The 20,990-nt window shown below is 45.3% G+C and overlaps 1 protein-coding gene across 1 annotated transcript in view; it reads left to right on the top strand.

The window, feature by feature from the left end:
• The window catches only part of ENPP6 (ectonucleotide pyrophosphatase/phosphodiesterase 6), a 490,209-nt gene that overhangs the window by 428,597 nt on the left and 40,622 nt on the right, over positions 1–20,990 (top strand). Inside the window, exon 6 of the mRNA XM_069631484.1 lies at positions 14,504–14,641. Within this exon, the coding sequence (XP_069487585.1) occupies positions 14,504–14,641 (138 nt within the window). The remainder of the gene's footprint in view (positions 1–14,503; positions 14,642–20,990) is intronic.

Raw genomic sequence — 20,990 nt, 5'->3', positions numbered from 1 at the left:
TGGCATACAAAGTCCAAGAGTTGATAAAGATGGCAGAAATATTGGTATAGTATGGTCGCTGTTGCAGCTCTGTAGTTAAGGTTCCACGACACTTCATAGAAAAATAAAGAACAAGATGTCTTTTGTACCTTTTTCTTCTCCTCTATACATTTGGCATGTTACTGGTCCTTCCCAATCCGAGCACTCATCCTAAATTGGGTGAAGTTCCAGAACTTTGGAAAAACCTGTTGTTTTCTGCATTCGATTTTCCATAAAATCTCCAAAACATGCTTGTGGGATACATATCTGTAAATGGTCAGCCTCGATTTCGAGAATTTTGGTACTCCTCCAGCCTTCTTGAATTGATGTACACCCATGCCTTTTGAATATGAGATAGTTACTTTTTAAGAAAAAAAAGTTGCATCAATATATTTGTGTATGTGTAATGAGACCATTGCAGAAATCATAAGCTATTTTGCAGATGAAGCATGTGCAAAGCAGTGCACACCATGCGCACCCATCACCAAAAATAATACATGTGAAGTAACACACACACACAATACAATGTAGTGCACACCATGACCTGTAACAATACGTTCAAATTAATACACTCAGAATAACAGACACTTAAGATTGAATGACATGATTTCAGAAAATGAGTGTAAAAAACACGTTTCTAAGCCTTAACTCGCACCTCACTGCTACGTCACAACACTTGCTTTAAATATTAGCTAGCTCACATCCATGCTACAATTAGTGAGGCTTGAGAAGTGAGTGTTGTGTGTTCGTGTTTTGGCCTTTGCATTGGGCAAATGCTCCATTTGGTGCTTCTAGCTTAACGTTGGCATTCCCAACACTTGCCAATTTACCCCTTTTCCCATTTTCATAGTTGGTCACCGTAACTCTTGTAGAAACTTTCTTCCACTGTTATAAATATAGAGAACTAATGCTAAGGAACTATGTGAGGCACAGGCAGAGAAATCCCTCAATTTTCCAAAAGCCAAACAAATATCATTGATGAAACAACAGGCCTTCAGCGTGATTCAAGATTTCTCCCTGCTTCTCCTATTTACCGGAACTTGCTGGCTGGTGGGCCTGAGGTGGTGTGGGCGGAAAGACGTTTGGGAGTGCTTGCTAAGAGACAATAGTGTGCTGAAGGCTTCACTCCTTTATGTACCACAGTAGTGTAAAGAGGAACTGTAGAGGGTGGGGCATCCCCTGCTGATAAATACTTGCTGCGGTTGCCCTGGGATCGCTGTGACCTGGGTCTAGCACCTCCATGTGACCCCCCTGATAGTGTTGCAACTGGCAGGCCTGGCAAAGTGCTCCAGATGGTGAGTTCAACAGTACCAGGCAAGCACAGCAATGGAGGCGTATAGGGTAGGGATTTGGGTTGCCTTGTGTGGCAGGTCAGAGGAAGGACGTGGACGCTTCAAGGACATTGTTCATGATGTTTTTATTAAGTAAGATAAGGCCTAACGTTCACTGTCTCAATGGGTGGTTGCTACCTATATTTCTAACTACAGTGTTTGTCTGTCAGTCGTGAATGTTCAAAAAGAAAGTCTGCTGTTCAGAACTACCCTATCTGACCCTCGCACTATGAGAACGAACTTATAGGTGGAGAATGCCTCCCTTCTCCTGAGGTTACTTCTAGTGCCAGTCTCTAGGCTCCTTATCTAATAGGTGATCCTTAACTAGCCTCTGCTAATGTCTTGCAAAATTCTCTGTAACTCTGCAAGTGCAGTTTCTAATCCTCCCTTCTTTACAAAAGTCCCTTTGGGTTCCCTATGACAGAACAGCTTTTTTCTCCTGACCAGTTGTGGCTTGATTCCTCTTGGTCTATTTGCCTCTGGTTTAACTTCACTTATCTGATTTCTCTAAACTCAGATTCACTGTAATATGTCCTTTTTACATTCTCTTCTTCTTTTATAAACTGACTTGTGACACCCCTCATCTCCCAGGTTATTGTTATCCACAATCCTTTTCTCTGTGTATTCATTTTCTCTCTTATTTGATTCTTTCCTCTTATATCATCATAGTTTAAATTCCTTTCTTTCAAGGGGTACGATTTCTCATGATTTCTACTGAGATAAGTTATTTGTTAAATATACGGATCACTGCTTGGCCGCCTGTTATACCCGTTCTGCCCATTACCTTCTGTTAGTGGAGGGCACGCTTAGGGGATCCTTGTTCCTTTGGGACCTCTTCCCCAGTCCGCGGCTGTCGTAGCCTTCACTTTGGCTTCATGCTTCTCCTTTGTCTCTCTCCTCTCTTTTGTCCATTGATATGCAGTGGTATCAGTGACATTGGCACAACAGACTGTCCACCACAGGGCTCCTGTGGTCTTGCCACCACCTCAGTTCGGGCTCCTGCCCCACGAATTTCTCAAGTTTGGCTGATGCCATGTTGCTGCCTCCCTCTCTGGGATTCTCCTCTTTGGCTTTCTCGCCCTGGGTTGACGCCATGGCTTTGGCATGCCAGCGTCTCTCTCTGGGTCTCCTCTTGTCTCCCGCTTCAAGCGAGTTTCAAACTCGTGGGCTTGTTGGCTTGTGCTGACTCTGCCTCTCTTGTCTCTGTACGTATGAGGTTATTTAACCTCATCGTCTCAGTTTATGGGATATTTGGATTTAAAGGAACCTGTTCCTTTTCTGTAAGATGCTGACATCTACTCAATGTTTCTTTGCCCCAGTTGTGAGATTTAGGAGTTTCTTCTGTTGTGGAACACCTCATGTAGGCTATGATGTGGTGATCTCTAGAAGTTCCTCATGGGAACGGGAGTTTCCAAAGGGGGATTCTCTCCCGGTCAAGTCCCACTTGCTTCTACCACTAGGGAGGGTATTGCAGAGCGGGCCTACCTCCCTAGCCTCCCCGTTGGGGTAAAGGGACTAATTCCTTCGATTCATCACACTTGTGTACCAATCCAATTTCTGGCAGTCTAGTGTTAGGGAAGGTTATTTAGCTATAGTGGATGCTATTGATATCCAAGCGTGCCTTGTGGATTATTCTTTTAGAATCGCATCTCAAAACTTAAGTTTGGTTACCTTCATCTTTAGACTCTCCACTATTGTTCCTGGTTTCTGCATCACTCCTCGGTGTGGTCTCGCCTTGGACAAGGCACTATCTATATATTGTGTATGGCTTACAAAAGCGGCCCTTAGCACATAAAGATGTATCTTATTGCTGTATCCTCCTGCTATGACATCACACCAGCGCAATACAGAAGTCCTATTCAACTAACATGACCTGACAACAGGTGATGCAGCATTTCTTCTGACTCCGCAGATCCCCAGTGTTGTAGAGAGGAGAGTCGGGTGTTAATAGATGGTAATAGATGGACACGTGGATGCTGGCAGGAACCAAGAAATGTATTAGGGAGTCCAAGTTGTGTATGCATACCTTGTATCTCCCATATTCAGCTACTGTACTACCAGTTCATGGGGACAGCTGCAGTGGAAATCGGATGCTGACTGGTGGCCATACAGAAGATAAAATTGTGGATGCTCCATATTAACCAAGGGGTTGTTACAGATCCAGGTAACACGTTCATGGGTCTCCCCTACCATCTAAAACCTATTTACGAAGCTCCTATTTGATCACCTAGATGGCCATGGCATATCATACACAAACTATGCAGATTATACGCAAATACTCATCGCTCTTTCAGGCAACTATCAATCAGACTCTGCACTCATAAATGATATCTACAGCAAACTTCAGGCTTGGATGGCCAAACATGGCTTATGCCACAACGATGACAAAACCGAGCTTCTACTCATTGGATCTAAGCTGAGACTTAACAATCTAGGCCTTAAATATGCTACCTTCAACATTGACGGCAACCTTATCAAAGTTGACAAGGAAGCCAAAACTCTAGGATTCTATCTAGAGTCTGCCCTAAAGTCACAAAGACAAATTAACGCCACTTCATCCTCAACGGCTTATACAGCAAAACACATAAACGCTTGCAGACCATTCTTGTCCACAAGCAGTTGTATCACCCTTGCAAGAGCCTTTATACTGTCCAAACTGGACTATTGTAAAACTCTATACCTTGGCACTAGCCAGAAGAACCTCCACAAGTTACAAGTACTGCAAAACAACACACTCCGAACCGCCCTAAATATTCCTCGACCAACCACATTTCACAAATCTGATGAAATACCAAATGACTGGGGGGGCGCTGTTGAGCAGCCTACGAAATGGCTGCCTAGCACTTAAGCTCCGTGTGGCAATGATGAATCCGACATAATCAGTGGTTTTTACTCAACATTTTCTAATTGTGCCTACGACTGCATGCTGCTGGAATCCTGAGGCATATCCGATTCCAACCCTGGGCGAAATTGGTGCTCCACGACCCTATTGTGAATGAAGTGCCTGCTGCGGCCTGTGCACCTGGGCCATGGGGATTTCCCTGAACTTGCCTCTGAGCTGCGGCCCGCAGGGCTTCCCATCTGCGTGGAGCTGACATGTTCGGGTGCTGAGGTTGCCCCGCTTCCCCTCTGTGCTCACCCCTGCTCCTCACGCTGGCTGAACTGTTTGATCCAACTGATACGTTATAGACTGTGCCGTGTGTTGGCGTCTCACGGCTTCTGTGCCCTTGAGCGGGTGCATGACCCGGCGCCGCTTACCTGACCATTTGCTCCGTTCACACGCTGGGGAGGAGTGCTGTCGTTGGCCGAGGAAGGCCTTGGGTGTCCACTGGCCTGTGCCTGCCCCGGCTCTCTCCTTGTGCGGTGCCTCGGGAGGGGGCACTGTCGCCTGGCCGCTGCCATGTGAAGCGGCTGGTGCTCTCGGTTGGCGCCCTCCCCTCGGACCCGCCATCGGCACGACCCTGCCGAACATACAGGTGAGCTGTTGTGGGGGGAGCTTGGCCGCCCAGGGGTGCTCGTCACGTGGGTTCCCGCACCTCCCTCCGCGGCCCCCCGGTGTCTGTTAGTTTTTTTGCATAGAAGGGAAAAGAAGAGTCAACAGCTACCCCTTTTCAACTGTGTGAAGGAAGTAGGCCTAAAGGAAGCAGATAGCTAGTTTGTACAAATACTGGCTATTGAAGGTCACAGACTGGTTTCGAGAGAATTTTATGATAATTCAATTTATTCATAAATTCAGACACACATCTAAAATCTGTAGGTTCTCAAAGAAAAACACAAATGAACCTTTAAAAATCACATTTAAGCCCTATTTGGCTTGCAAAAAAGTTGCAAACTGTTTTATACACCACAATTGAGTGAGTGAGGGTTAGTAACATAAGTATATAGTGCGAATTCAAATACTACTTGTAGACTGGTAGTATGTTATTCTTCTCGACACATAGTTATGTTGGTGTTTCTGGTCCGGGATGGAGTCAGCCTTCACTGGGATTTAACTGTTTGCAGGTAAAGGGTCCGAACTGTCATTAGGATGTAATTCAAAAAGGTGAACGCCTAGAAGGACAGATGACACGTGAGAGAGAGTGTCAGAGAAAGGGTGACCTCACAGAAAATAATTTCTGTATAAAAAACTGTGTGCTAAAAGCCTACTTTGGTAGTATCAGTGGTTGAACTTTAGGTTATTAGGTGCCTGCACTGGTTTCTGGCAGGAAGTCTGTAGCTAAAGTCTACAGGGAAGGGGTAACAATGAGTTACCTGGATATTATGTTGATTCATAGGAAACTTAATTGTTAACAATAGAGAAAACATACCTTTGGATGAGGGTATGTCGGGTCCAGCGTTGAGGCTGGAGGAATTCACGAGTTGGGTGCCGTGTTGACAGGGACTGGATTTATGTTGATAAAATGGTGTCCATGCTCACTGAATGAGGGAGAAAGTATAAAGTAAGCTTCTATTTGACTTACTTACAGTAGCAGATAGTGCGTCTTGCCGTGGAAGTGCCTAGAGTGGTAGAGGCAAGAAGGGTGCTGAATACCGTAATAGATTGGAGTACATTATTGCTTCTATTTGGCTAGCTTATACAAGCAGGTAGTGCATATAAACGTGGAGGTGCCTGGAGTGGTTGAGGCAAGAAAGGTGCTAAATAGAGTGCTAGGTTGGAATTCATATTTGCTTAATGCAGAGCCTATAAGACTCAAACTAAAGGAGCGGTTAATCTCAGATTTGATTTTAAATGGTACCATGCATCTAAAACAATAGGGCTTAAATGTGATTTTTAAAGGTTCATTTGTGTTTTTCTTTGTGAACCTTAAGATTTTAGATGTGTGTCTGAATTTATGAATAAATTGAATTATCATAAAATTCTCTCAAAACCAGTCTGTGACCTTCAATGGCCAGTATTTGTACAAACTAGCTATCTGCTTCCTTTAGGCCTACTTCCTTGCCACGGTTGAAAAGGGGTAGCTGTTGACTCTTCTTTTCCCTTCTATGCAAAATTGCCTTTTTGAGTCAAGCCCTCTATAACAAAAAAGGCGGCTTTTTTCCTTGCCCACCTTTTCTCTTTGTGTTAGCCTCGTGCATTAACTGTGCCTAGTCTGCTCCTTAAAGAGACCTGCGGGGCCGGGGCCTTCCTAGCAGGGGCTGACTGGCGTCCCCTCCTGCTCCCTTTGTTTGTGCTGTTGCTGGTGATCCCTTTACGGCCTGTGGACTCTGAGGCCTGATGCTGCCAGCGATCTCTGGAATCTAATGGGGCTGGCTCCTTTTACTCATGCAGACTCTCAGCACTGCTCCTAGTGCCACCCCCCATGGCTGCAGCTACTCGCTTTATTGACTCTATACCCCATGTGCACGCATGAACTGCTCTGTTACTGGGACTGGCCGCACTGCTCTCATCTGCAGGCTCCTGATTGACTTTAGCATCTACATCTCCCTTTTCTGCTAGGTCTCCTGCCTGGTGCTTCATCGCCCGTGCTGTTCTAAATATCAGTGATACTGGACCTCACTAGCTCCTAGGACTGCTCTCTCACAGGGCTACCAGAGTGCTCATTCTCCACGGCTGCCATTGGTACCCGGCTGGATATATCATCCTGTTTAGGCTTTCTACACTATCTTTTGCCATCACCACTGGGCCCATTACCTCTGCCGGTGTTGACACGTCCTGTATCACCCTTGGCTCCACATGGTGAGGGTCCGGGTACCGAGGCTGCCGCTCTGCTACATCGGAGCTCCCACCTGCACTCCTCCTGATCGGGGATTGCAGTGGCATATCCCCACTCTCCCGGCCTCTCTCCCAGGTTCCTCATCGACTCTTGCCGTGACTGCAGGGTCTTGAATGCCCTGGCCTGCACTGGGTCGCCGCACTGCCCACCACCTATGTGCCTCAACGTGCTTAACAACATAGTGATGCCAAACGGATCACGTGGGTTCGGCAAGTCGGGGACCATGGATAAGTTCACTAAGGCTACCCCTAGGCCGGAGCCGGGCCACCCATCTTCTAACCAGGAAGAGTCGAGTCACACTTGAGTATGCCGGCCCCAGACCTCGCTGCAATGATGGAGTCCGTGGCTAAGAACTTTACCTCGTTCCATGAAAAACTTGATGACATCAATGCCAACGCTGCATCGCTCAAATCCCAAATCGACCAGGCTGGAAGCAGGATCACCGAGGCGGAATCCAGAATCAGCACTAATGAAGATGGTTTGCATACCCTTCAGAATAACGTTGCTTCCCTCATTCGAGATATGAAAACCATAAAAGCGAAGTGTGATGACCTGTAATCCAGATCACGCAGGAGTAACATCCGGATAATCGGAGTTCCGGAAAATGCCCTCAAGGGACGTATGGAATTAGCAGTGGAAAATCTCCTAAAGGACTTGCTAGACAACCCCCACCTCTCTCCTTTTTTTACTATTGATCGCGCCGATAGAGCCCCATCACCGCAACCAAAACCTGGAGACTTCCCTAGGCCTTAAATAGCCAGGATCCTAAACTACAGGGAGAGACCTCATCCTTCGCTTTTCACGTGAGAAGGGCGAGATGCGCCTTGGTTCCCAAATAATCCGGATGTTCCCCGACTTCTCTGTGGGCATGCAACAGGAGAGACACCAATTTATTGGAGTTAAAAAACTACTCCAAGAGCGGAATGTTCCCTATGCAATGTTGTTTCCGGCCTGCCTCAAGTTCACCTTCAAGGAATAATTGTACTTTTTCACTGTTCCAGATCAAGCTGTGAAGTTCATAGTCACAAATACCTATCCACAACCCTGTGGAGGATCTGATGGATAATGGCGTGATCTCACTCTCTTCGCAGGTCCCATGTTTTGAATAATGTTATCCACTTGCTGTACTACTGATGGGAGTAATTGCCACATTGGCCCCCCATGCATTTATGTATGGGCTACTGAATTGTGGCGCACCTTGCTTGCACGGTTACACCTGGTCAATCTCAGTTTTGCCCTTTACTTGGCTTGTGTGATGCAATTTAATGCTCTTAGCCTGGGTAGAACTACCTGCCCCATCGTTTGCCTAGTACTGATTGACCGTATGTCCTTAAGTTCTCTATGTTGTCTTCTCTCACTGCACACACCATTAGGATGTAACTGTTTACTGGTAATGTGTAACACCTGCCAATGTACCGCCTTTGGTACCTATCTTCTTCTGACCAGTCATCTGCACGGCAACAGCGCACCCCACTGCAGCTGCAATGGTTAACCTTGAGGGGTTTTTGACTGCTGGTCCCTGTTGGGCCCTCAGAGCGGCTGGACCGCCGTCATCTGGTTTGGGGGAGTCGTTGGTAATCTCGGATGGGGGGTGGATGGGGACACCGCCGTTGGTTGTTGGGTGGTGGGGAGGTGGATGTGTTCGGGTTGTTTACATGAAAAATGGCAGTGGTGGTACGGCATTTCACATCATGAAAGAGTCACAGAACGGTGACGGTCTTTATGGAAGATGCACACAGATTCACACATTTGGGATTTACCCTAGAACTACAAGATGCCCACTAAATTGATGTCCTGGAACGTCCGGGGCTTGAGCAATTACACCAAGGCTCACAAAATTATTGCTTACGCCCACCAGAGACAGTGTTGGGATACTTCTGCTGCAGGAGACGCATTCTCGTGCCCTTTTAGCAACTGCTATTGCGGCGTCCTTGGGACCTAACAGATTCTATACAACTTATTCCACACAGGCCAGGGGTGTTCTTACACTCATTCACAAATCCATTAAATTCACTCTTAAGAAAAGCTACATCGACCCAGATGGCAGGTATGTCATATTATATTGCACGCTGGTAAATAGGGAGTACCTTTTAGTGAACACCTATAGACCTAATGTTGATTCCCCTGAATTCTTTGATACTGTGGCCACAATCCTTCGGCTATGTTGGGGTTCGGATCATCTGGGGAGGCAATTTGAATCTTATACTTGATGTCGGTTTGGACAGAACTGGATCGGCACCCAGGACACTGTCACGACCAGCATGAACCCTACATGCACAGAGCACCGCTCTTGATATACGCGATGTCTGGAGGGCTTTCCATCCCCTTTCGCGTGAATACACCTACTACCCAGCAGTACACGACAGCTCATCCAGAATAGATCTCTTCTTGTTGTCCAGCGAGCTGATGGGTAAAGTTTACGAAACCCAGATACTAACTCGCACTTTATGGACCACGCACCTATTACCCTGTCTCTTGAGCTGGGCTCGCCTATGCCCACATGTAGTACTTGGTATTTCAAGTCTGCCGCCCTCCTAAATTTAGTATTCAGAGCGGACATACTGGCAGATATTGTGTCCTTCTTCGAATAAAACACCTTACAGGACACACCTGCGGGGATCCAGTGGGAAGCTTTCAAAGTGTATATTAGGGGGATGTCTTGTGTATAGGCGCGTTACAAATGCCATATCATATCATATCATATATCATGTCCATCTCCAGGGAGGCCGGGATGCTGAAGACTATAAGAAATGACCTAAACCGGGCCGAGTCTAGGCTGCATGACCTGGAGCATGACTGCGCCACTGCGGCTGATCCCACTAAACGTGCACTACTTAGCGAGGAACTTGAAGTCTTTGAGGCACATGCCACCAGGGAGGTACGCTACTTCAGCTGCCCACAAGCTGCACGGAAATATGGGGAGGGTGATAGGCCCGGGAAAACCCTTAGCAGGTTGATTCGGGGGGGGGAACGCTTTAGGACCCAGATTGTGTCCATCAAAGATGCTGATGGCGATACACAATGGGCTGATCAGCAAATACTGGGGATATTCGCTGAGTTCTACACTCGCCTTTACGTGTTGCCCCGGAATAAAGCAAACAACACATGAGAGACCTTCTCGGCCAGATTCCCATGACTTCCGTCTCTGACTCCACTAGGAACCAATTGGATTCCCTGATCTCGCTGGACGAGATTGTCAGGGTGATCTCGGACCTCCCGAAAGGTAGGGCGCCCGGCCCCGACGGGCTAACCCCAGAGTTCTACCAGAAACATGTCGTCATTCTTGCTCCCAAACCTTTGGAGGTTTGGGATTAATCTCTCCGACTGGCTGTTCTTCCTCCTTCCCTATGCAAGGCGATCATTACAGTGCTCCTCAAGCTGGGTAAGCCGGCAGACGAGTGAGGCTCATATTGACCCCTTTCTCTTATGAATGTTGACACTAAGATTTTCACCAAAGTTATAGCTAACCGTTTTCTCCCACTCATGACACACTTGGTGCACGAAGACCAGGGGAGGTTTGTGCCAGGTAGGTCTACCTCCCACAACATCCGCTGGCTCTTTAACATCATGGCCAGAATAGACCAAGACGCCTCTGCCATCGCTGTTACACGTGATGCCCAGAAGGCATTTGACATGGTTTCGTGAAAGTATACATGGCTGGTTCTGGAAACTATGGGAATCGGTCCTGAAATTATCAAATTTATTAAACTACTGTACACCGCCCTGGTGGCCAGGGTTCAGGTCAACTCCTTGACTTCTGCGATCTTCACGCTTTTCAGGGGCACTCATCAGGGCTGCCCTTTTTCCCTGATTCTGTTTGCGCTTGTCATAGAGCCCATGGTGGACCACGTTAGAGGGCGACATGCCCATAGGGGGATCCGTTTGAAAGATAACCCTGAAATTATATCTATGTACGCGGATGACATGCTCTTGTACATTAGAGATCCCACCACCCACCTTGACCCAATCCTACGGGACGTCACACACATTGGCACCTGCTCAGGCTTTACGATCAATTACTCCAAATCAGAAATCTTCCCGCTTACTAGCAATACCCAGCAACCTGAGTACCCACTCCGCTGACCCCCCGGCGGCTTTAAGTATTTGGGCATCCAAGTGTCCCTTACCAAGTCTACCCTATTGGCGGATAAGTATGTCGCTACTGCACACCTTGCTGAGTCAAAAATGACTAGGTAGCTCTCTCTTCCGCTTTCACTGGCCGGAAAACTTTCCCTTATCAAAATGGTTCTGGTCCCCAAACTGCTATATATGCCTTCTGCAATATACCAATCTGGCCTGGGAAACAGTATTTTACGAAACTACACAAAACTTGCGCACAATTCCTCTGGCCTTCAGGTGCGGTCCATAAGAAATGGCAACACATGGTCCTCTCATACGAGAGAGGAGGGTTCACAGCACCTGACTTCATGCTATACTGGACGGCGGCACAAGCCCAATATGCAACGTATTGGTACCCGAGCCCCCTTACTCACCCGCACGTTAAACTAGAGATACTGGCTGCAGCCAAGACCAATATTATGACTCTAATACTAATACACCCCTGATTCTCCGCTTGACCCAGTTGTGGCTACTCTATTTACCTGGGGCCATTTATTAAATGCCACAACCAATGCATGCCCCCACTACAAATGGCTTCCTGCCTGGAGGTTTCCCGGTCTGAAACCTACATACGATACAGCTCCCTCTCAACACTGGGAGGATCTGGGTTACTGTGCAATCACAGACTTTTTCCCTAATGGGAAATTTATCAATCAACAATCATTGAGACCGGGTCACTCCGGATCTGCGCTTGAGGTGCTACAATATTACAGGCTCTGTGCCGCCTTCCGGGCCAGGTGACCCCCCTTTCCCGACAAACCTCCCGATACCCCTGAGGTTGCCTTTATAGCCAACTCAAGTGGGACCCGCAGCACTGTCTCCTCCTTGTACAAACTACTACCAACTGGGATCCCAACCCAGCCCTCCAGGGCCCGCACTGAGTGGGCGGGTGAGCTGGACCTTGAGATTTCCCATCATCTATGGGAGAAGATGTGCACACATACCAAAAGGGTATCCCTCAACTTCCGCCACCGTGTCATGCAGTTTAAATTGCTCAACAGACTGTACTACACCCCCAGCAGAATCTCTAGGTTCACTAGTACTGCTATGCATATGTGTGCCTGATGTGGGGAGGGGGCTGCAGATCATTTAAACATGTTCTGGTCATGTCACAAACTGGGCGACTTTTGGGAGGGAATTGTGAGGGCCCTCTCAGATATCACTAAAGAGGATATTGAGCCCAGCCCGCTGGGAGCCCTGTTTGGAATTTGGGAATCTGCTGACACCAAGTGGTTTGCTAAGTTTCTTGATATAAGTCGTATGGTAGCCAAGAAATGTATACTTCAGGCTTGGAAAAGCCCCGTCCCCCCGACCTTCCAGAAATGGCTCAGTGCACTCATCTGGTCCCACACCTCTGAGGAGGAGTACTTGTCAATGCTCCTGGCACATTCCCGCCCAAAGAATGTGTGGGCTGCCTTTAATAGTTACCTCCGCAATCAATCTGAGAATGCATCTAGTAACTCACCTGGGGTTCCCTAAGTGTATTATCAAATGTCTGTGTATCTCACAAATCCATGTTCTCCTGTGCTTGATCTGTTGCCTGCTTCCTACGTTTACTGTCTATCGAAAATTTACTGATTGCATAATATGCTCTGCCGTATGTGTGTGCTGTATTACTCTGCCTTTAAAAATAAAAAAATGTAGAAAAAAGGAATACCAAATGGCTCCCTATCCAAGATAGAATCACCTTTAGAACTCTTATGATCACCCACAAGTGCCTTAACAACTCAGTCCTTAAGTATCTGAAGGACAAATTCTCCAGGAAAGAGTCTGCTAGACCCACTAGAGCCCACCATGCCCATTGCCTTAACATACCTAAATTCAAACTTAGCAAAGCTGGTGGTTCCAGATTTCCGGTGCTTGCTGTCAAATCCTGGAATAAGCTATCGCCGGCACTAAGGACAGACTCAACTTTCCTTTCATTCAGGTACAAAGTAAAAGTTTGGCTGTTTGATCAATCTAACTAACTTGTATGTTCATGATCTTTCGACTTCTACTCGACTATGCCCATAGCCCAAGAATTCCCTTCTAGTTGGCCGTCTGCGGCCCTCTGCAAGCCTGATCTGGAGCTATGTTATGAATCTTGTACACATTATGTATATGTCCTCATCTTGTATATGTCTTTACATTACTATATCTATGACTGTCTATATTTCTGTATCATTGTTGTAACAATTAGAGATCCCACCACCCACTTTGACCCAATCCTACGGGACATCACACACATTGGCACCTGCTCAGGCTTTACGATCAATTACTCCAAATCAGAAATCTTCCCGCTTACTAGAAATACCCAGCAACCTGAGTACCCACTCCGCTGACCCCCCGGCAGCTTTAAGTATTTGGGCATCCAAGTGTCCCTTACCAAGTCTACCCTATTGGCGGATAAGTATGTCGCTACTGCACACCTTGCTGAGTCAAAAATTACTAGGTAGCTCTCTCTTCCGCTTTCACTGGCCGGAAAACTTTCCCTTATCAAAATGGTTCTGGTCCCCAAACTGCTATATATGCCTTCTGCAATATACCAATCTGGCCTGGGAAACAGTATTTTACGAAACTACACAAAACAACCTTTGTTGTATCCCCGGGAAAAAGCACCCAGATAACCTTTGGTTCGGTGTGCTATGCAAGCAAATAAAACAAACAAAGTGATATCCTACACTGCAGCTTCCCACTCATCGTCCTTCAGCTACGACTTAGCACCCTAAGTTCCCATTGCTGATAACTACCATTCTACAATTCTATATATTGCTCTGCACCAACTGCTGTCCTTTCTGTTGCCCTACATTTGTAGCCCTCCCTTCAGTGTTTGGAATGTTATTGGCACTGTGCAATACTGTGATAGTTTAACAACTAAAGATTCTGTAAACATTCAATTGCATGAACTGTTGTCTGGTATTGAATCCCTTTCATTATTGGCTCTTGCTACCATCTGACAGTGCAGCACCACGTGGGCAATAGAGCTCCACTGATGACGGAATGGGTGAGGGGGATTCCTTCAATTTCTCTATACGGGGCATATGTTGTAACTCTAATTTTATTAACTAAAAGTGTATTTATATACTAATACGGATGTCATTTCAAAGTGAAATGATGTGCAGAGTAATGCATATGGATGACAGAGTTGATATCTAGGTAGGGCGCCTTCACAATGTGGTCTAGAAGTCTGAATAAGAGCAACTCAGTTGATGTAGGGGTGTTATGAAGAAACAGAAAGGGGACAGAAACTAACTGGGGACAAACATGAATGGGATACACAATGGATGCATACTAGCCTAACATATTATCAATATATTTATACTAATTTACTCCATTTCACAGGTGTATAATAACTTGAAAGCCGTGCAGCACATGAATGTTTACGAGAAAGAAGAAGTTCCTGACAGATTCTACTATAAAAATGGAAAATTCGTGGCTCCACTGACGCTTGTCGCTGAGCAAGGATGGTTCATAACATGGGTAAAGCATTCATCAAATTTTACCTGGAAAAAGTCCTTTATGTTTATGCCCTAATACACCATATTGCATGTAATATAGTTTTACAGTAATTGTCCTACTGTGGATGACAGAAAGGAATTTTCCCGATGAGCAGAGAGTTGGCAAGGTTGTGCCAGTACATCATTTATATCACTAAAAGTTAGAGCTGGGTGTGTGGCTACGGATAGTGTTATGTGAAATAAATTACAGATCATATTTTCCCATGTGGTAATTAGTCTTGGGCGGTCCAACCACATTTTGGATGGCTTGAGGTCCCTCAAACTGTTAGGTTTTGATGGTTTGGTCAAAAAGGTTTGAGGGTTTACCCAAGCCCCGCCCTTGAGGTGTTGGCAAGGCTTCCTTCCCTGGCAATGCTATTTACAAGCCCCATTTTCTTGCCTTGGGCAGTCAGGCATGTCAAGTGGTTCTAGAAATGGGAAAACATATTTTCTATTCCTTCACCAAGAGGGATGCTTTGGCTGGAAACTAAAAACATGCAATCGTGTTTCTGTCTGCTTGTGATGAAAACAGAAAGGATATTATTTCTATTTCTTTTATTTTATTTTTTAATATAAATAGTTTTTCGGTACAAGTTGTCCAGCACTTGGTAAAGCATTAGTTTCTGTTCCCAACAGGTGAGTTCTCCCACCCTACATACATTTTCTATTTCTATTATGGGCAGATATATGTGTATATATATCCCCAATTAAGTGGGTAGGCGTTTGTGTGGGCTTGCGTCATAAGCGTGCTTTGTGTGAGGGGCTTAAAGGAAGTTTGCCCTGCTAATATTCAGGAGTCACTCAATGTTTAAAGGTTCTATGTGAACTTACCTCATTTTAAAGCTCTCAAATGAAAAAGACCGATTTACAATGACCGATTTTCTTTTGATCGTAAAACCAAACCATTGTAAGGGTCTTTTTTGCTGGAGAGCTTTAAATGAGGTTTTTTGTTTGTTAAATATTCTCTGTGCGGTCACAGAGCGGTCTTTCTAAATCAATCTTTTGGTGAAATGATGACCTGTGAATATGGATAATTCTGGGCCACTCCTGTTCTTTATTCATCGAGCACTAATGATCCTACCAAGCAGCAGCATCAAAGCGCAAGGTTTAATAACATGTTGTCTAGAAAAGGACCATTTTAGGCTCTTCTTAAGCCATTAGGTGGTCACAACAATGGCGTTCCATAGTCTATCAGCCAGTAACTTGAATGAGGCATCAAGGACTTGGTACTCTAATAGGTGGCTTCCTATCTCTCAGACCGGTCGTTCATCTCCTGGAAATCCAACAAGGAGAAGAAATTCAGTCTTGGTATAATTACAATTGAGCCAGCTTTCGTTCGTCCAACCCATGTTGGGATCAAATAGGTTTTAGATGCAGGGGTCAGTTTGTCAGCCAGTTCCCCAGTTAGCCTAAATATGCTTTGCATGTCATCAGCATGGTTATGAGATAACGTACCTTCTTTGATATGCAGGTCAAGCAGAAGCTTAGTATAGATATTAAAACGATGTTATCAGCATGACCCCTGAGGTACGCCATACTCAACTATGGATGGCAGAGAGTGGAAAGGTTCCTTTAAGACCCTAAATGATGATCAGCTGAGGAAAGAACTACACCGTTTCTCGTCTTCACCCAGCATGCAGACCAACCCCATAAGTCTACAGAACATCATCTGGTGATCGATCATGTTGCACATGTTTGATAAGTCAAGCACCACCAGCATGCCAGGCCCATCGCAATCAAGCAATGATCGAATGTTCTTCCTAACATCTAAATAGGGAGTCCTGGACTGCACGACAAATTACTGAAGTTCGGGTGGTGGCTGCTTTTACCAGTCATGTTAGTGTGAGGCCTGCAGTTAGTGCAGTGACTAGGGTCCAGCAAACGTTTTTTTAAAAAGTCAAGTGACCCAGGTTTCTTTGTCAGAGACGAGGCCCTGCTCAAATGATTTATTATGAGTGAAAGGGGGTAAGGGGTTCGTTAGAAAGGGTTCACCAGAGCTGGTGCCAAGACTGAGTTTCCTGATAAAGTCGTGAGCTTCATTGATGCCAATGGGTTGAAAAGGAAACCACTACAGATGGGCCCAATAGCTGCATCACGGGGATGATCTGCATTAGAACCTGAAAGAGCCCTGGAGGGAGATTTGTAAGTATTGACTATGTTGTACCTAAAGAATGTAATTTTCTTTGCCTTTAGAATTTCAGCCTCACAGCATTTTTTCATTGCGTCTCATTGATTGGTTTCTTCGGATTATGACGCTTTCCCAAATTATGGCCTGTGGCAAACTTGGGAGCTGGTCATTACCCTGCAATAATGGATCCCTCCATTGGCCTGTAAGCGATATTCAATCAACACCACAGCTAAGTCAATGCCTAGTCTGGGATGCTGAGGAAAACCCTTATTGATGTATTTTTATGTCCAGTTCAGTACTCTGGATGACAACCCTTGTATAACACCCCCCTCTTAGAATCCCCCTGACCCCACTGAGCCAAGAAGTAGGTTTGTTTTGCAAATCACACTTCTATAAATAAATTGATAATGGATATTACACTTGTGAAAATGAGCAGTAATCAGCAAGAGGTAACTTATGAATAGGAACAGAAGAATAAGGTGGGCAAGAATGCTTTATATGGTTCAAGGAAACGCAATGATGAATGAAATGCAGTACAGAAAATAACTTGATATGGCTTCAACAAAAGACAATGTAATCACTTTTTCTCTGGCAATTAACCCCCCCCCCCCTATGCAATGTAAGAAATGGAAGGAGATGGAAAGAGGAGCACACAGTTCTCAGGAATGCAATCAAATACAATACGAAATTCAGTTCCCCCCCCCCGCAAGCTTAGAGGAAACAGGTAGAAGTTTGAAACACAGGCCCAAAATGCTTTTAAATGTGATGGCAATGGATGGGAAAATATGCTAACTGATTTCCCTCTAGATTCAGGGTGAGTGAGAGATGCTTGTTGGTATTAGTTCAGGCTCACTTTAGCAATGCTCTATGAGTTATTACCAGGTTGCAAACGGATTTTTAACAAAGGAAAGAATGAAGCAGCTATTTTGACAAGTGGAGAAATTGAGCCAAAATTGCAAATCGCTGTAAATTTCGCGAGTGCGTAAATCGCGATTGCGGAAAAAGTATAGGTAGTAGGAAGTCAGTTCTAGGTTGGTTGGAAAGCCTAGAATCACAGCTTTAAAATGAAAGTTACATTTCGTTCCTAGCTTTAAAGATGACACGATTTCTAGGAGGCAGTTCTACTTAGGTTAAAATAGCTTGAATTAGATTATTTTAACTAAGAGATTGGTTCTGCACAGTTCTGCTAGGTACTCACAAATATAAATTTGAAATAGGCCTCGTCACGGATCTGGTCAACACGTCCGGCGGCGGTTCTGTCTGCTCGGCGGGTCAATCAGGCACCGGTTCTGCTCACAGCGATCCGGATCTCTGATTCTGCTCACAGCGGTCTGGGTCAGCTCTGCTCTGCTGGTCTAGCCTCTCTGGATACAGCGGCCTCTGGTTCTGGATACTGCTCTGCTTTCCGGTCCGGATCAAGTGGATTCTGGATGTAACACTGCTTTCTGGGTACTGGCAAAAGTTCTTGGCAAAAGAATTCAGACAGCTCGCCCGGCTGTGGAATAGTTTGCAAATGATTTTAAGGATGCTGAGGCCTGCTGAGAAGAGTTCTCAGTTTGTGGGTTTAGGCCCTTGCTTTAAGTTCTGAAGTAAATTTCTGGTCTCTGAAGATTGATGGATGTGAAGTCTGGAGTCTCCCGGCAGAACGTCCCGCAGAAAATGGAATTGAATCCTCTACCTGTCCCAGCAGTCTCTTTTTATGTGTTTTGGAAGTGGGTGTGTGCGTGGCATAACTGAGCCTGCCCCTCTCTACTTGTCATTGGCCCAATTCTCCCCTCTCCCATGATTGGGGGAAGGAAATGGATTGTCATCATGATGAGGTCTGTTTATGGGTAAGAGGATCCTCCCCTGGTCAATTTGCCCACAAATCTATATTTGATTCAAATATATATTTCCCAGATACACAATTTGTTGAAATTACATGTACACATTATATATTCCTTATGGTCCATGCTTGTCCGCCTCTGATCTTCCTGGGGGCTTGCATTAAAAAATGACAACATTTTGCGCTTTTTGACTGGTTTACCAATATCAGACATTTACCAAAAATAACACACACATGCGCAAGGAGTATGGACATTAATTGATGAAGTGTCAGATTTTTAACATGCAGACATTTGGAGTAAGACAGTATTTTCCGCTAGCAACCCCCCAGCATACACCACAGGGTCCTAACACCTCTTAAAACGTGCACAGAAAAATCACAAGAATAATGATATTACTTATATAATTCTGACAAGTCCGCACTATGAGTTATCTATCTTTTTTAAAATTATGCTCTGGCCCAGATGGGTGTGGTTTAGGTTCCAAAGCACATGGGGGAAGCTTCTGTCTGCCCCTACCTCCAGCTCGGGTGGCTCCCAGAGGCACTTCTCCTCCCACTTCTCCCAAGAGGAAGCCACTTTACGCCCCCCCCCCAATATAACATTTGCCTGAGTCCATTGTTCAGTTTCCTGCAGTCCCCAGGTAATTCAATCAGAGAGGTGTCAGCTCCTTTTGGTGGGGAAGCAGGATGCAGCTAGTCCTGGGAAGAGTGGCTGAGTAGGTTTCTCCTGTCGGGGGTAGTTGTCAGGCAGAATTCAGCTAAATGTCACTTTAGTTCCCAGTTTAAATCAAACTTACAATTTTTACCTATACATTAAATAATTACTTCCTTCAAGTCATTTCAGAATATAATTTTACATTGTATCCACCTCTTAGCAAGTCTTTTCTTGGTCTGGTTTGGGTTCCTCTGTTCAGTTTTACACAAAGGTCTGGTGGTTTTAAAACGCCGGCTTTCTGATAGTGGTGAGTATCGGTATTGCAACCATTTTTGGGATTAAGAAAATTAATTCCCCACAGTTCTGAGTTGCTTTTTGGCAATCAGCATTGCCATTCCCAATGGTTTCAGGCTACTGTGTATGTAGCCCAATGGTGGTTTTAGGCAGTGCCCTCCTGTGCTCACAACATAGGCAAAGATGGGTGGCAGCCTATTCTTCATGTTTTCCCTGTGCACTCTCTGAGGAGTTCTGGCCATCATGATGTTTTCCATGCCAGTACTGCACAGTTTTATGGTAGGGCTTGGATGCATGGGTAAAAACATCCCACAGGCCTAAAAGGCTAGAACAGCATGACAAAGAAATCCGATTAACCTGGGGAGAGAGTGAAAGGTCATCACCAAGTTAAAGCCTATGGGGCAGAATCCAGCTGTGCTTGTTTAAAATGTGAGGCTCCAAAGATGAACATGGTTTCGAATGATGTTCGCCTTAACTTTGTTGGAATCAAGTCTGAGCCAGTTGAAGCTAATCTAGTGGGCAATGGCAATCATACATGCTTGTAAACATGAGGTGAACGTGAAGTAAGAAACCAACCACACTAAAGGTTGAATATCTAGACTACAGAGGATGGAAATAGTGAAGGCCCCTAGGGGGTACCAGAGATAAGAGTCTGAGGGAAAGCAAAGAAGGGAGGGGGAACAGCCTTCAACTGGCCAGTGAGAAAAGAGGAAATCCAGAGTAGAAGAGAGCTCCAGATCCCACAGGCCAGGAGAAGGGCCAGAGAATAGCATGATCCAGTGTTTGTTTATAGGGCGCCAGAAAACCCTTGGGTAGCTGGGCGCACAGAATAACAAGAATGCTTAGAACTTGGTCACAGGTTGCAGCTATACAGATAACATATATTGTATACAGTAATTACATTATATACATTCTTTGCATGTAAGGGTAGAGAGGTAGCATCTTACATACAGTAAATACATTATGTACATTTTACATGTGGGAGTGGAGGGGTACATATGTCATTAGATCACAGTACACAGGGCCAAGAGCTGTAGAAAGTCCAGCATGATAAGGCCAATGGCATCACCAATGTCTGTAGTAATGCGAAGTCCAGATCTACATTTTTCACAAGCAACCATAATTTGGAATTAGTGAACGCCTGATAATGAAAGACATTTAAGACGCATTCAAAGAACTATGATTTTCGTTTCTAGCCTTTTAGATCTAGTTAATCATTCATTTGTTGCTGTAGTGTATTTTGTTGTGATGCAATAATGTCTTTTCCATTACCCGCTTTCATCGGTCGTGGCTAGTCCTGTCCCATGTGTGTTCTTATGTAGGTTTGTTTAGATTCCGACCGCCAAGTGGCTAAAAGACAATTAGCAAAATTGTAGATGTTAGTAGTGTTGAAAATTGTGGGTGCAAAAACTGTTATGATTTTGCTCTAT

The sequence above is a fragment of the Ambystoma mexicanum genome, chromosome 6q, assembly GCF_040938575.1.
Source record: "Ambystoma mexicanum isolate Mex_15411 chromosome 6q, UKY_AmexF1_1, whole genome shotgun sequence".
In the NCBI taxonomy this organism is placed as follows: Eukaryota; Metazoa; Chordata; class Amphibia; order Caudata; family Ambystomatidae; genus Ambystoma; species Ambystoma mexicanum.
This window is presented reverse-complemented; position numbering and strand designations above follow the sequence as displayed.